The sequence below is a fragment of the Gymnoscopelus braueri genome (assembly GCF_963280865.1).
Source record: "Gymnoscopelus braueri genome assembly, chromosome: 19".
In the NCBI taxonomy this organism is placed as follows: Eukaryota; Metazoa; Chordata; class Actinopteri; order Myctophiformes; family Myctophidae; genus Gymnoscopelus; species Gymnoscopelus braueri.
Window position 1 is genome coordinate 36612548 of NC_137621.1, and position 14813 is coordinate 36627360.

The 14813-nt window shown below is 42.8% G+C and overlaps 1 protein-coding gene across 2 annotated transcripts in view; it reads right to left on the reverse strand.

Annotated features, from left to right (window-relative positions):
• Positions 1–801: 801 nt before the first annotated feature.
• esr2b (estrogen receptor 2b) overlaps positions 802–14813 on the reverse strand; it is a 37107-nt gene continuing 23095 nt past the window's right edge. Inside the window, exons 7-11 of one of the 2 annotated variants that reach the window (XR_013932175.1) lie at positions 13915–14048; positions 6502–6685; positions 4856–5185; positions 2869–3830; positions 802–2796 (exon numbers count right to left, since the gene is read on the reverse strand). Coding sequence is in view for 1 of the 2 variants with exons in the window: in XM_080414889.1 (XP_080271015.1) it covers positions 3710–3830; positions 4856–5185; positions 6502–6685; positions 13915–14048 (769 nt within the window). In the remaining variant the exon portion in view is untranslated. Of the gene's footprint in view, positions 3831–4855; positions 5186–6501; positions 6686–13914; positions 14049–14813 lie in introns of both variants that reach the window. The other variant, XM_080414889.1, reaches the window with a different exon arrangement.

Sequence of the window (14813 nt, forward strand, 5' to 3'; positions counted from 1 at the left end):
TTGCTTACCAAATGGGTTGCAATAGTGGTAAAAAAGCTGTTAAAACAGTTCGCTACCGCTTGCTTGACGGTAATGAGCACGCCACTTGAAATAATGCAGATGTTTGTAGTTTTGGTTTGAATTTTGTTGTTGCAGCCTAATTTCTGTAGCGCTTCCCACAGCTTTTGTGGGTGGCTTTTGTTTGCCTCAATGTTTTCATTTAAGAAATTCTTTTTGGCAGTTTTGACCATTTTGTTTACTACATTTCGTTGTTTCCTGCATTTTTCAAGTAGTTGCACATTTTAGCTTTTCCTGAACTCAAGAGTACATTTTGTTTCCGAGTTTGATGGCATTTAGGATGTCTCCATTCATCCAGGGTTGTGTACGGGCTCTGACTCTCACCACCTTCTTGGGCGCTATGCTATCAATAACAGACAAAAATGCAGTTTTTAGTATAATGTTGCGTACCTGTTATTCATGGTGCTCATCAGTATGGTCAGTAACCATAGTTAGGTCAGTACCATAGTTAGCACCATAGCACTCATGGATCAGACACCAGAAAAACAGTGAACAGAGTAAAACACCACACATGCATCTGGTGTTTTACTCTGTTTCAACCTGTCATGGATCCGTCCATATACAACCTAGATAGATCTAGATACATGATACTGACCATGACAGAGGCAACCTGCACTGTGTTGATGGTTTGAGTAAGGAAGGTCCTAACAGCCACACTTTAACTTAGACAACGCACAAGACAAAAGACACCAGTGTGAACAGTTCAATTTGTTTAATGCTTATTCAATGGATGAATTAGCTGACCATTCTTGATTGACATTCTTTGTCGTGATTGTTGTTCTGTGTACAGTGTACAGTAACACAGAAAAAACAGTTCTCCAAGCAGAGAAACACAAGCCTCTGACATTTGACAAATAACCTAAATGAAAGTGTTTGTTTGTGTGCAGACAACGCAGTGAGAAACAGATTTTTTTTCTGCATGTGTATCAAGGCTCCAAGATGACTGTGTGTAATATACATGCAAAAGTCACAGAGGGATATCTTTCCAGGTTCAGAGATTTGCGTGTCTTCATGTACGTGCATGCACAAACCACAAGTATGAACACATACTTGGGAGCTTAGTCCATATTTACAAAAACAAGGATTGATTTCCAATCCTCTGATCATAGCCAATAGTTTATCAATATGAATTAGGTAGGGACCCTACCCAATGAATATGAAAATCATATTCCCTTTTCTTTGTTTCAACAAAGAATCACTTGCTAGTACAAAATTGATAACACTAAAAACAAAAACAAACAAACGTAAAAACAATGCCAAGACTTTTACAACCTCTGTGAGAAATACTGAGTGGTGAGAACTCAGGTAATAATTCAAGCCATATCAATTCCATTTACAGCTTGCCACAGGTGGTATTTTGATGCCTGTGTAAATGCAGCCTTGTATTTACCCTGATAAAGGGAGCAGAGCAAAGTGTTAACAGTCATATCAATAAAAGGCCACTAATGTTGCAGCTTGAAAGACATGCGTCTTTACAAAGAAGAGTAGGAAAAAACAAATTCCAAATGGAAAGCCCCAAATTACAACAAGCCTCTGACAATTTGACAGTAACCAAGATGATGCCATGACTGCGTGTTCATGTTCTGTATTTTTGTGACTGTGAGCTTGCATGCATGAGCCACAGATAGTGAATGTAAACCTAAGCATAGTACAGTTTAAGTAGTGGCAGTAGTTTTCACAATCTGATACATAGACAGCACAGTTTATAGCTTTGAAGCATTGCAATATGTGACTGTACGGATGTGGATGTTAAAGCCTGAGTCATACTTAGCTGCACACCGGTGTGGCATACCAAAATAGCAAAATCTATAATCTCACAATGCGACACCGGCACACAACTACAGGTTAAGCATAAATCAGGTGTGTTGACAACATACACCAGTGGATAAGTATATTATTGAAGATTATTTTGAGAACATGGTGTGTTCTCAAAAGTTACACATGAAAAAGATGCAAATACTGTATATCAAAAGAGAGCACAATTTTGATTGGCAAAGATGTACTCGTGACCACCAAGTGCACATTCACAAGGGAAAGAATTACACACAAAATATACAATTAAAAAGTCCCCACTTGAATTCAAATACTTTTTTCTCTTTTGCCTTTTGTTGCCGTAAATTCAAAGACATCTTATGAGCCGCAAAAGCAGAATATTTACCCCCCCTCCCCCACCTTTCCCTCTTTCTTGTCCGTCAGTTTTTCTGAGATTTGGCCCCTGGTCCAGAGAGCATGTTCTAGCCTCTCCTTTAAGTCCAAACACCCCTGTAGGGTGGTACAAGCTCAGATGGTTACAATGCACAGTAGTTTTTTTCAAATGTGATTTTTTTTAATTACATTCGAATGCTAAAATTGCCATTTGAATGTTTTAAAAAATATATATATATGTTTTTTCTTCTTTTTTTTTCCTGACCTACCAATGCGAAAACAAATGCTTTCATCACGTCAGGCATGATCAACAATAAGGTTTGAGTGCATGCACTGCACACAGAAAGTTAAGAACGTCGTCGCTGCCATACCACCCAACGTGTTGTGCACGCTCGGCCGTGCGCCTGTGTGTCTGGTCTACGCTGAGACACACGTCGGTTCAGCGCAGAAGCAGGCAAGACTCCTCCCTCCTTCAAAGTTTCCCCTCATGAACTTCACTTGGAAGTTACAAAACTTTAATAATTATGACAACAGCGAAAGTTTTTATGTAACATTGTCCGTCTGTAATGTAGAGGAGCTCTTCTCTGCTTCTCTCTGTCGCACACGCACAGCTTCCCCTCAACATGCAGTTGAGCTGTAGCTCCGCCTCAGCTGATCTACAAGCACACAACGCGTCGCTGATGCAACACCGTTGTACACCGAAGCAAAAACAGGCACTAGGCAGGAACGCACAGACATAAAGCGGTGATTTCGAAGCACTGCAATGGGTCACAGACGACGAGAGAGCCGCAAGCGATACACAGCATTTAACATGAAAACAACGTCGCTACAACGTGGACTTGTGGCTATCAGCGCTTGGGACGGTGGATGGTGTTCTCGTTAGGAAACGTAGGCTGCGGCCGGAACGGATGGATCTTGCTATGATAGAACAGTAGCTCTGGTCCATAGCGTTAGAAAGAGTTCTCCTTAACGCTATGTGACTTTTCGGGCATTACCCCCGTTAGCGCAGTCTCTCGACTGTAGTAAAAAAAAAAAAACTCTTTCGCTACTCACCAAAACAAAGACGGTTTTAAGATGTTGAAAGCCTACTTTCCTTAGTGGGAACACTTTGAGCCTCCCACCCGTCTAAAATATACTTTTTGGCCAGAAAAGAAAATATTACACCGGAGGGAAAAATGTTTTAGTTACTCCACTGTGCCCCCTATAGATCTGGTCAATGGAATGTTTTACTCGACGAGGTGCGTCGTTTCCTCGGACGCGTGGTCCGAGGAAGTTGAATCCTAATATTACTATCCTCTTATAAAAAAAACAGAAAATGAAGATAAATTAAATGAAGATAACTAATAATATAGTTGCTTTCACTATTTTGTTTAGCCTGTTATTATAGCATTTGTATGTGAGCATGTGGGTGTTTATTATTGTACAACTATAAATTATATTATATAATTTTATATTATATAAAATATTCGAATATTAAAAATAGTAAAGCATTGAAATTCGAATGGGATTACATAGGAAAACTGACAGTCCTAATGTGAACATGCTCTGTGATGATGTAGCCGTTGGTGTCTTCCACAGAGGGGGGCAGGTGACCGGTCTCCCCTGCCCACTGAGCTGGTTGCAGGTAACTGGAAGACAGGAGCAGTTGGTTAGCTAATGGCTGGTGGACTGGCTGGCTAGGTCACCGTTTCCCATACAGTGGTTCAGGACCCAAATATCCCCCTATTTTTTATATACTAGACATACTCAGTGCCAGTAGGGAACGATGCAAATAGGGAATGCATGCCCCCACGATGTTATGCAATACCCATTATACCCGTTGTCAGAGGAACCGTTGTAACCGTCTGTCCGTGTCCCTTTTATGCCATTGCCCATATATGGAGATCCCTGATGTTATCAGTATATATGGGCATATCAGGGGGATCGGTGGTTCTGGAAGGCCCTTGTGCAGTGGTAAACGTCTGTGAAGAATATGTGGAGAATTTCTGAAGAGTGCAAACTGACCATATGTGGCGAATCGGGGAGACATCAAATTTGTCTTTTGGGTCTCGAGCTAAAAAGTTTGGAAACCACTTGGTTGGCTAATGGCTGGCTAGATGATGACTGATGATTGAGTGATGATCTACGATACGAATGAACGCATGCATGGATTTACTGATAGATGGATGGGTGGATGGACTGTCAGATTAGCTGGTCTGTTTGTTGGGTGAGTGAGTCTTTACTTAATTATTTTGGATTACAAACAACAATCAACATTGGGATAGTGGAAACACTATTTACAGTATGTAGTACACATTTGTGCATCCACACATACATCATTCCAGACAATTTTACCTCCTGTTTTTCCAATCAAATGGTACAGTGGTTGTGGCAACCAGATGGACTAGCAGGTTGAATCTCAGGAAGGCATAGCAAAGCGAAAGTGAAAGCCAGCGCAGGGACGTCTCAGAGCCTAGTTTTAATGTGCACCATTACTCTTGTCTGCAAATCCACAATGTTAGTTGTGAGTCTAGAATTGACAACCATCTAGCCAGCCAGTCAGAACACTGCAGGCTGGCTTAGGGAAACGGCAGAAAAACACTGAAAACTACTGGATTTTTTTTTCCTTTTCTTCTAATAACCATAACCTCAGTGGATGTAAGCCACAACTCACTCATTGCTCTCCAACGTCACGTGATCCACCTGGGAGCTGGGTGGTTGTAGAGGACGATGGAGATGCGTGCCCAGGATGGGTGTCTCAGTGGGGGGATAGGGAAGAACCGTGGCCTGGCCTGGGCCCAGTGATTCTGAGGCAGCCTGCTGGGCCCCAGACTGGGACTGTGGCTCCGGGCAGTGGTTGGAGCCGGTAGGAGGAGCAGGAGGGGGAGAGGAGGGCATGTGGCTGCTACTGGAGGTGTTGGCATCCAGCATCTCAAGGAGGAGGTCGTAGACGAGGACCACATTCTTCCTCTTCATGGTGGACAAGTGGTCCATGCCTTTGTTACTGAGGAGACGCAGGAGAGAGGAGATCGATCATCAGTCACCTGACATGTACAAAAGCATTATTCAACCTGTTCTGTTGTATTGTTCCGCATGTTTTTACACTTTACTTTCCATGCCTAACAGAAACAAACTTTTCAGGAAGATTGCTTCCAAGATTATCGGACTTCCCACATCCACACTTTCTGATATGATAAATAAGGCCATCACACGCTTAGCACAAATGACACTGATCATCCCCTGTATCGCTACTTATAACTCATGCCATCTGGGCGAAGATACAGAACCTTAAAATAAGCAACCAGGTCTATGAAAACAAGCCCAAAAGAAGCAACTATAATAGGCCATACGAGCACTTCAAACCTATATATGTCGTCCATTAAACAATGTGCATATTTATATATGTTGGCTATTTGAAAATAGACTATCTACAAGCTCACAACCGTTCTACCATTATTTACAAGCAACTTCAGAAAAACAAGCCCAATGTGGCTTATAATAATCAGACCAGGCAACACTGCAGACAGGGAGATAGGAGAGCGTATATTGGATTGGGGATATTGGCTAGCGCAGTCTTCTCTTAAAGGTAATGGCATCTGGCACGGTGATTGGTACTGTAGGTCACGATGCATTTTGTTATGATGTGTTATTGGTTGACGCAGTGACACTACAGTAATGTAACTGTTCACTGTTCAGAGAGGTCAAATTTTGAACAATTAAATGACCTTAACCATATTTCTGTTGTCCTTATCTTAATTTCATATGCTCAACATTCTTGTCTATCAATGGTAAAACTTGTTTTATTTAATTAAATAGAGTTTTGCTTAACACCATGGGTGCCAAAACCATAAATCTACGGTTTTGCAAAAAGTGACGATGAGTGCCAAAACCGTAAATCTACAATATTTTTTTTTTTTTCCACAAGGGGGGGGGGCTAGCGCAGCTCTGGAATCACCCACGGTGACTCTGAGAAGGAAGGGACAGATGGATCACCGTGCCAAAAAGAAATGCTCCCGTCCGCTCCCATTCTATCTCCTTGCAAAAAAACGCCATATTTCCTTAACTTTTTACAGTTAACATTTTTCGATCCGAGATCACTCCACCGTGGTGACTCGCGTGAGAGATGTTACTGTTCCAGGCGTTAGCCAGGACCATCCACCATCGTGCAAAAGTAATCCAAAAGTAACTGAAAGTAACTAGAAGTTACTTTTTTAATTGGGGTACTCGGATTACGTTACTGACTACAATGTTTAGCACGTAATTTGTAACTGTAGGGGATTCCTTTTAAAAAGTAACCCTCCCAACCCTGGTTATGGGTACCTGACATGTCTGATGTGTGACAGCAGCATAGTGAGGTGTGTGAGTCGTAGAGTCTGCTGCTGGGAGGACAGGCCCAGCTTGGAGATGGCCCAGACCAGGGCATCGATCACTGAATCCAGCAGCCGTAGCAGCTTGTTCCTACTCTCCAACTCCTCTGTCGTCTCCGGAGGACTATTGCACGTGTCTGCAAGAGAGGGAGAGAGAGAGAGAGAGAGATATCTTTAACCCATTCAATCCGGGAACACATCTCAAAATATGTTGTTCCAGAAGCCAATATTGGAGTTAAAAATGTTTGCTTTAAAAATATATATATATATTCAAAGATTTGCACACATTTTCTCGATTTTTCAAAAAATAGCAGATCTACAAGCTCATCGCGCGGCACTCGGTGCTGCGCTATGAGCTTGTATATCTGCTAATTTGAAATGGCCAAAGAAATCTTGAAATGACACAGATGCGTTCCCGGTCTTAATGGATTAAAGGTACAAGGCAGTAGTTAAAAACATGCCAAATGGATGACACAAAAAGCCAGAGGCTTGTTCCCATTGTGGTCCGTTAAACATTCAACACTCAAATAACTGGACATAACAGTCCCTCAAAAACAACCACACAAAAAAATAGAACATTTAAATATAGCCTACAGATTAAATTAATTATAAAAATAGCTCAGGGTGTACAAATGAAACCAAATGGACCCATAAGGGTCCATTTGTACACTCTCAGAGTTAAAGACCTGTAAGGGTCCACTTGGAAACCCCTCAAGTAACCCCGAGGGTCCATGGACCCCACTTTGAGAATTACTGGTGCATTTGGTGGTCCAAGTTTATTTTCATGTGGTTTAGAGAAAAAAAACGATCAAAGAGGACGATTTATATCGTGAACCAATCAACAATTACATTGACCTTGGCATCGACATTGAACTGGCACTTTAAGGCAGATGTTACTGTCTAGACTCTGAGTCTAGAGGATGAATAAGCAGGCAGCAAGGAATTTCCTCCACTGTTGCGTCTAAGAAAGACTGTCTGTCTCACACAATACTATGGGTCTAAGCAGCCCTGCCCTGCTGCTCATTACACCCAAATGCAAATGTTGGCCAAAGGGTGGCGCTAGAGGAACGGCCATACGGTTAACAGTCACATCCTGCAGGCTGCCTACTAGCAGCCAAGCATCCTTCAGGAAGCATGAATGCACTCTACACATTCCATGGCAATATGACCATTAGATTTTGCGATAACAAAGTGGCCTAACGGTGGCGCTATAGCAAAGGCAATTGGCCACCAATACCAGTAGGGATTATCCTATGGGGACCATGAGTGCACTCCGTAAATTTCATGGCAGTCCGCTCGCTTGGCATTGATGACCAAGTTCCAAGCCAAAAAAACTGGCTGTAAACGAAACGTGTAAATTGGTTGACCGGAATATGAACTTGTGGAGTAAACACAAACAAAACAATGTGTTTGCCAACGTAGGAAAAGTCTTACTCGGGCAGCTTATAAAATAACAAACAAAAATCTCATAACACGCATAGAGTCATGGTTGCATGTGAAAAGTTAAGTAAATACGGATGACAGTTTGTGTGTTTTTTTTGCACCTTATTTCTAATCATGCACATACAGTACCTGCTGCTATGTGTATCCACTTTCGCACCTTAGGCTTAACCTCATGTATATACTGGTCTTATGCTATGCTTATATATATGTATGTAACGATGTATGTATGTTAGATTACCTGCCCCCACACCTCCTTTTTCTTCTTCTACCTTTCTAGAAAACAACAAAATGATGGAGCTTACGCAAAAACTAATTTCACCCACTTCTTTACATCTGTAAACTAATGATGTGACAATAAAGTTGATTCTAAATGAAAAGAGAGACCAACGTTGTCTCTGTTATTCTCTCAGATAAACATGGCACAATATAAAGAAGTGCAGCTGGTGTATGTTTACATATTTACATGACACCGTGCAAACACAGCATTGCCACAAACCTTTGCACATTTCTACCATTGTTAGAGATACATCCGTTTAGGTGATACTCATCTTGACTCGTATACAGAGCTTCTAAATTGTCCTACTTTTGTAATCCAAACAAGGACCACAAATGACTTTGGATTCACATTCCGCCAAACTCTCTAATTTAGTGACTAGCCATTTTGGAGTAAATAATGTAGCGGAGTCAAACAATTGACAACTGAAATGGGGTGGAGGAGTAAGGCTGCTGACCCTAAAGCCCAACCATGAGCCGTTTTGTACATAGGCTTGAACCGTTTAGTGCGGATGAAACATTAATGCAATGTCTTCCTTACTGGGGTGCACATGAACACTGTACAAATATCTCTATGTGCATGCTTTCCCTTATAAGACTAAGTTTAAAAGATCCTCTTGGCTCTCAGTTACCTCGGCTCAACAGACAGTCTCCAAACTCTACAACTATGCGTGTGGGCTTTGAAACTTCGCCGTCTTTTACTTGCGACGGTACACAACAAATTTCATGGTATACTAGCCATTAGGTAACGTTGCTTGTGACCAAGTGGTGGACAGATGGACATACGACCAACATCATTATCCATAACCATTTAAACCCGTTTTTTTTAGGGGGGATTCTTAAAGAAAACGAAAGAAAGAATTTGGATCTACAAGCTCACAGTGCCTTGTATCGTGACTTAAAATAAATAAATGTCACCTGAACGGACAGGCCCAACATAGAGACGCCAGGGTTAAAGTCACGCCACTAGGGCAGGGCTTTAACCCAATTAAAATACCCATTATCACTTAGGCATATATCAAATCTATTCTTCTATGTGACACAGCAGAGGGCAGTAGAGCAGAGATCCTTTATCAAGCCTATCCATTCTCCCATGGCAAGGACAGAAGGACCGAGGAGTTGAGCCATACTTTCCATCTGTCCAAATTCATAAATCTGCAATCCACTCCCTGTTCTCCTGGCTCTTTAGACTCCATTTCACTTCTTGCACAATTTGTACTTTTAGTTTTTTGTTCCCTGCAGCTGCAACGGAGCCGAGTCAACATGGAGTCTGTCAGGAGTTGTGTGTGTGTGTGTGTGTGTGTGTGTGTGTGTGTGTGTGTGTGTGTGTGTGTGTGTGTGTGTGTGTGTGTGTGTGTGTGTGTGTGTAACTGTGTGTAACTGTGTGTGTATGTGTATGTGTGTTGTACTGCAATAATGTGGAATTATCTTTTTCAAAGGATACAAAAATGTCCCACAAAAGTATTTGAAATTATATTTTGGATCCTGGAAATACATTTTCAATTTGATTTATGGAACCTCAAAATATATTTCCTCCCATAAAACAGGACCTCTATAGAGGTGACTAAAATACATTGTACAGTATGTGTTAGTGTGTGTGATTAGGAGTAGTGAACTTTGTCAGGACACGCATACAGACAGGTCAGTCACCTGAACCAAACCTGGTGATTTGTGACAGGAGGATTGAGGGTAGAGGGCACCGTGACCTCTAGGAGAACAATGTTTAACTGTAGTAGGTCAACTAGAAACAAAAATTCGAAGAAATTTTAAGTGTGCCTGCCGCTCGCTAAGTGTTTTAACTCCCTTTGATTACTTGTAAGTATTCATTCTAACAACCTTTAAGTATTTTTACTCATTTTAACAACTGTTAACACATTGCCTGCCTTTTAAATAGAACACTTGCCTGCCAAGGATGTAAACATACGTCCTTTTAAAAGAAAGTGTTTGAAAATTCCACAAGAGGGCGCTCTAACTCAACTAAGGGATCATTCCTAAGGGATGCTAGGGATGCATAGTATCCCTACTATGCATCCAAATCATCAGTGACAGCGTTTTTTACTGTGTTTTGGCGATCTTTGGACAGCCGCAGAAGCCACAACGTGCACCCGCATGTAAAATAAAAGTGTCCTGGGGGTGGGGGAGGGACCCGTTTATCCACTGGAATAATATCCACTTTTACCGCGATCGGCCATTTTAGAGCGATAGCCCATTGAAAATGGCTGGTTTTCACCCCCAAAAAAAAGAATCAGAGCTAGAAGTGTTTTTCTCCAAATCCTATCATTGGAGCGGACGGAAGTGACGTTTTTTGGGATGACGTCACATGCGTTGATTCCTTCTAGGAGAGTCGCGTGATCGGGCCAATGGTGCCGGAGATCGGCTGTCCGTGGACGGACACACACACACACACACACACACACACACACACACACACACGGACGGACACGGTGCAAAACATTGTCTCGGCCACGCCTTTGGCCTGGCGGAGACAAACATAGAGGCAAACAGAGTCCTCAAAATTTGAACACAGAGTCCATTGTCCAATGCTCTAGTTAATCATTGCCTAGATCGAGTTACCTCGTTTTTTACTAGTGATTAGAATCCATCACTTGATTGCCAAGAACGAGTTAACTCGTTTTTAGATTTTTTTTAATTTGACCCAAAGACCAAGGAGATATGATTTTTCGAAGATCTAGACTCCCATCCACTTCCTTGTTAACTTAAAACTTTAAAAGTCTGTATCTCGGCTCCTGAGTACTTTTTTTTTTCAATGAAAAATCTCTGGCAATAAACTGCAAAAAATCTGAAATAATTCTGGCAGTCAATGTGTTAAAAGCCATTCTATAGATAAAACACATCACGTGGATGCACCTGGGACGTATCATCAGTGTTGTAGCCTGGAGTCGACGGGTGTTTCGGGTCTCGCAACATACACCCTCGCCCAGGTGACCCAGTCTTACATCCCAGTAGCTAGCCAGTAGTCAGTCCTCTTAGGGAAAGACAGGGCCCCTCAGTTCCCTTCTCCGTAACTACTCTGCCGGGGGAGGCTCTGGCACGTGGAGGGACTAGGCTCTGTGGATGGCCTCCTGTCCGGGCCCCTCCTTCGTCTCATCAGGTCCAGGACCTGAGCGTTGCACCAGACTCCCCTACTCCAAACATTTCACTCCGACGTGATGGTGTCTTGGGCCGTGGTGGTACTGCAGGCTCCCCTTGCGGCATGCCTGAAAGGCCCTCCTTAAAGAAAACTAGTGGTTTTAAAGGCCTCATAGAAGTGAGTCTTAAGAAGAGTTTAAAGTGGCCAGTAACGTAGCCTGTCTAACTTCCAGAGAAGTTTATTCCACAAATGTGGAGCCCTCACAGCAAATGATCTATCCCCTTCTGTTACAAACCTTGACATGGGGACCGTGAGTCTGGTCTGCCGATCTAAGGTTGCAGGGGGGGATGTAAGGGGACAGAAGGTCAGAAATATAGGCGCAATGCCGTTCCGTGATTTAAAAGCAAACAATAATATTTTAAAATCAGTTCTTAATGCCACAGGTAGCCAGTGCAGTGAGGCTAGAACAGGGGTTATATGGTCATATTTTCTGATTCTAGTAAGAACGCTAGCCACTATTTAGGACTGACCCACGGTCAGTCCTAAATAGGGAAAGACAGGGCCACTCAATCCGCTTGTCCGGAACTACTCTGCCGGGACTGGGGGAGAGGAGATACTCTGGCACGTAGAGGGACTAGGCTCTGTGGATGGCCTCCTGGCCGGGCTCCTCCTCCGTCTCACCAGGTCTAGGACCTGAGCGTTGCACCAGACTCCACGGCTCCAAACATTTCATTCTGGTGTGATGGTGTCTTGGCCGTGGTGGTACTGCAGGCTCCCCTTGCGGCTTGCTTGAATGGCCCTCCTAAAGGCCTCACCGTGGATTTGTTGGGCTTCTTCCTCACGGAAGACACAGACTGGGGCGCCAACCCAAACTGCTCCCGGATGCCGTCTACATTCCGGCTGTCACCCGTCTCACCGGTGGTCACCAATCTATTCCTGGTTGTCACGTAGTCTATAAATTCCTATGAGCCACTATAAATAGAATAACTATAACGAAAAAACATCAAATGGATGCACCTGGGACGTATCATCAGTGTTGTAGCCTGGTACCATGATACCTGACCATGGCCCCCTTGCGGTCCAAAGCATTGTACCCAGTCACATATTATTATTTTGTGTGGTTTTAGGCTTTCCTTTCTCATTTTCCCAAGCTCTCATTTGGTGAGCTGAACTTCTTAAATTAAGCTAACGTGCTACAAAACTACACTAATACTAAATGCAATCATGCCATAAAAAATATGTTGAATTGTTAGATGCTCTCTTACAATCTCACCCTAATGTGCCACCAAACAGTCTGAGTCAGGCCAATGTGACCTCGTCAGTCACCTCATTATATAATCATTACTTGATTTTGGGTCATATGTCTTGCTATTAGGCCTAAAGCCATTTCAAGAGAGAGAGAGAGAGAGAGAGAGAGAGAGAGAGAGAGAGAGAGAGAGAGAGAGAGAGAGAGAGAGAGAGAGAGAGAGAGAGAGAGAGAGAGAGAGAGAGAGAGAGAGAGAGAGAGAGAGAGAGAAAGAGAGTGTGTGTGTGTGTGTGTGTGTGAGTGTGTGAGTGTGTGTGTGTGTGTGTGTATAAGGGTCCTTCTGGCCGATCTACGCGGTCACAACTTTTTTCTGTTCTGGCCCCACAGTGGTGGAATGAACTCCCCACTGATGTCAGGACAGCAGAGTCACTGCCCATCTTTCGCCACAGGCTGAAAACCCACCTCTTCAAGAAACACTACCCTTCCTCATCGCCTTGCCTACTTGTTGTGTTGTATTGTTTTATTGGATCTTGTTTAGTCGATACACTTATTTGTTTTAGCTCTTGCTCATTTGATTTTGCTATTTGTCTCACCTGTTTAAGAAAGTAGGTAGCTTATATATTGCACTTTTACCTTAGCACTAGGTATACTCTTGGTTGCTTGTTTTAGCAGAAAATGCACTTGGGACTTCTGGTGATTAGTAGTTTCGTTCCCTACCTATGTTGAATGCACTTATTGTAAGTCGCTTTGGATAAAAGCGTCTGCTAAATGACTGTAATGTAATGTATATGTGAGTGCGTGCGTATATACATAGCCTAAGTACACTGCTCCACATGCACGACCCCCACAACGAAGTCATTATGACGGATTACATGTCCTATTCAAACCAGCATATAACCATATCATTCATCAAACGAATTATATGAGATATGAACAAAAACAAAAAACTACAATCAACATAAATAGTAACACATACACACGCATGCACAAACATGGACACATCTATAAGTGCTTATAGTAAAATAAAGTGATAAAGACATATAAGGCAGGATGAGTTTTCAACTGAAAATGACAAAATACATATCCTCAACTAAATCTAAGGAGACAAAATGTAATGAAAACACAACACACAAAAGACAATGAAGGATATCAAGCAACCATGGGTCCTGGAAATGGAACAGCAGCTCTCTGCAGCTAGGGTTAGGGTAAAACTGAAAAACTGAAAAATTTATTTTGACGTCCCTACAAGGTGTGTGTGTGTGTGTGTGTGTGTGTGTGTGTGTGTGTGTGTGTGCATCAGTAAAGGTACTCACTAGAGTTGAGGAGGATCATGGCTTTGAGACACACGTACTCCTCACGCTGTAGCTTTAACTCCCGGAAACGAGAAGTGGCCGCCAGCAGCATGTCAAAGATCTCCATTATCCCTTCTACACAATGACCCTCCTCCCTACAGGACAGGACAGGAGAGGTCGAATGAGAGAATACATTACATGATATTCTTTATCAACACCCACAGTCCTAAACGGACACATCTACAGATATGCAACATCTAATGCATTACAATTTATTCATGTATTAGTAACTTTTTAATGTCATCCTTTTTAGCAAGAAGAAGAAGGATTGTTGTTGCCCAGGAGTTTTTTTTGGGGGGGACCATCCAAAGAGACAGTGAACAACTACTAACAACAAGTAAGACGCGCGAACGCTGGAAGCGAACGCAGCTCGAAAATATTGTGTATTTACGGACTTGTAATCCGTGTTATTTCACCGTGATGGGGAGAGAACATGTGTGTGTGTGTGTGTGTGTGTTTTGTAGGCTGTTGAGCATTTTAATCAGAGCATTGTCTAAATTCCTGGACTCTGGCGCACTCTGGCGGCTGCATACAGGCAGTGCACGCACGTGAGTCACATGGGGGCGTGAGCCAATGAGAGCGCGGCTGCACACACACAACGCGAGCACACACACAACCCGAGCACACACACAACCCGAGCACGGTTACATAGTAAGCTCCACTTTGGTCGGAGGCGCGGCTTCGCCGCGCCTCCTTCCGCGTTCGCAATCACTGGACACAGAAAAATAAGTCCATGTTATGAAAACACACCAAGGTTAGTGTACTGTAATCCTACAGCGATAGCTTCTTCACAAGAATACAAACACACACACACAACACACACACACTCTTCTCTCACTCATTCTATAGTTATTTTGCAT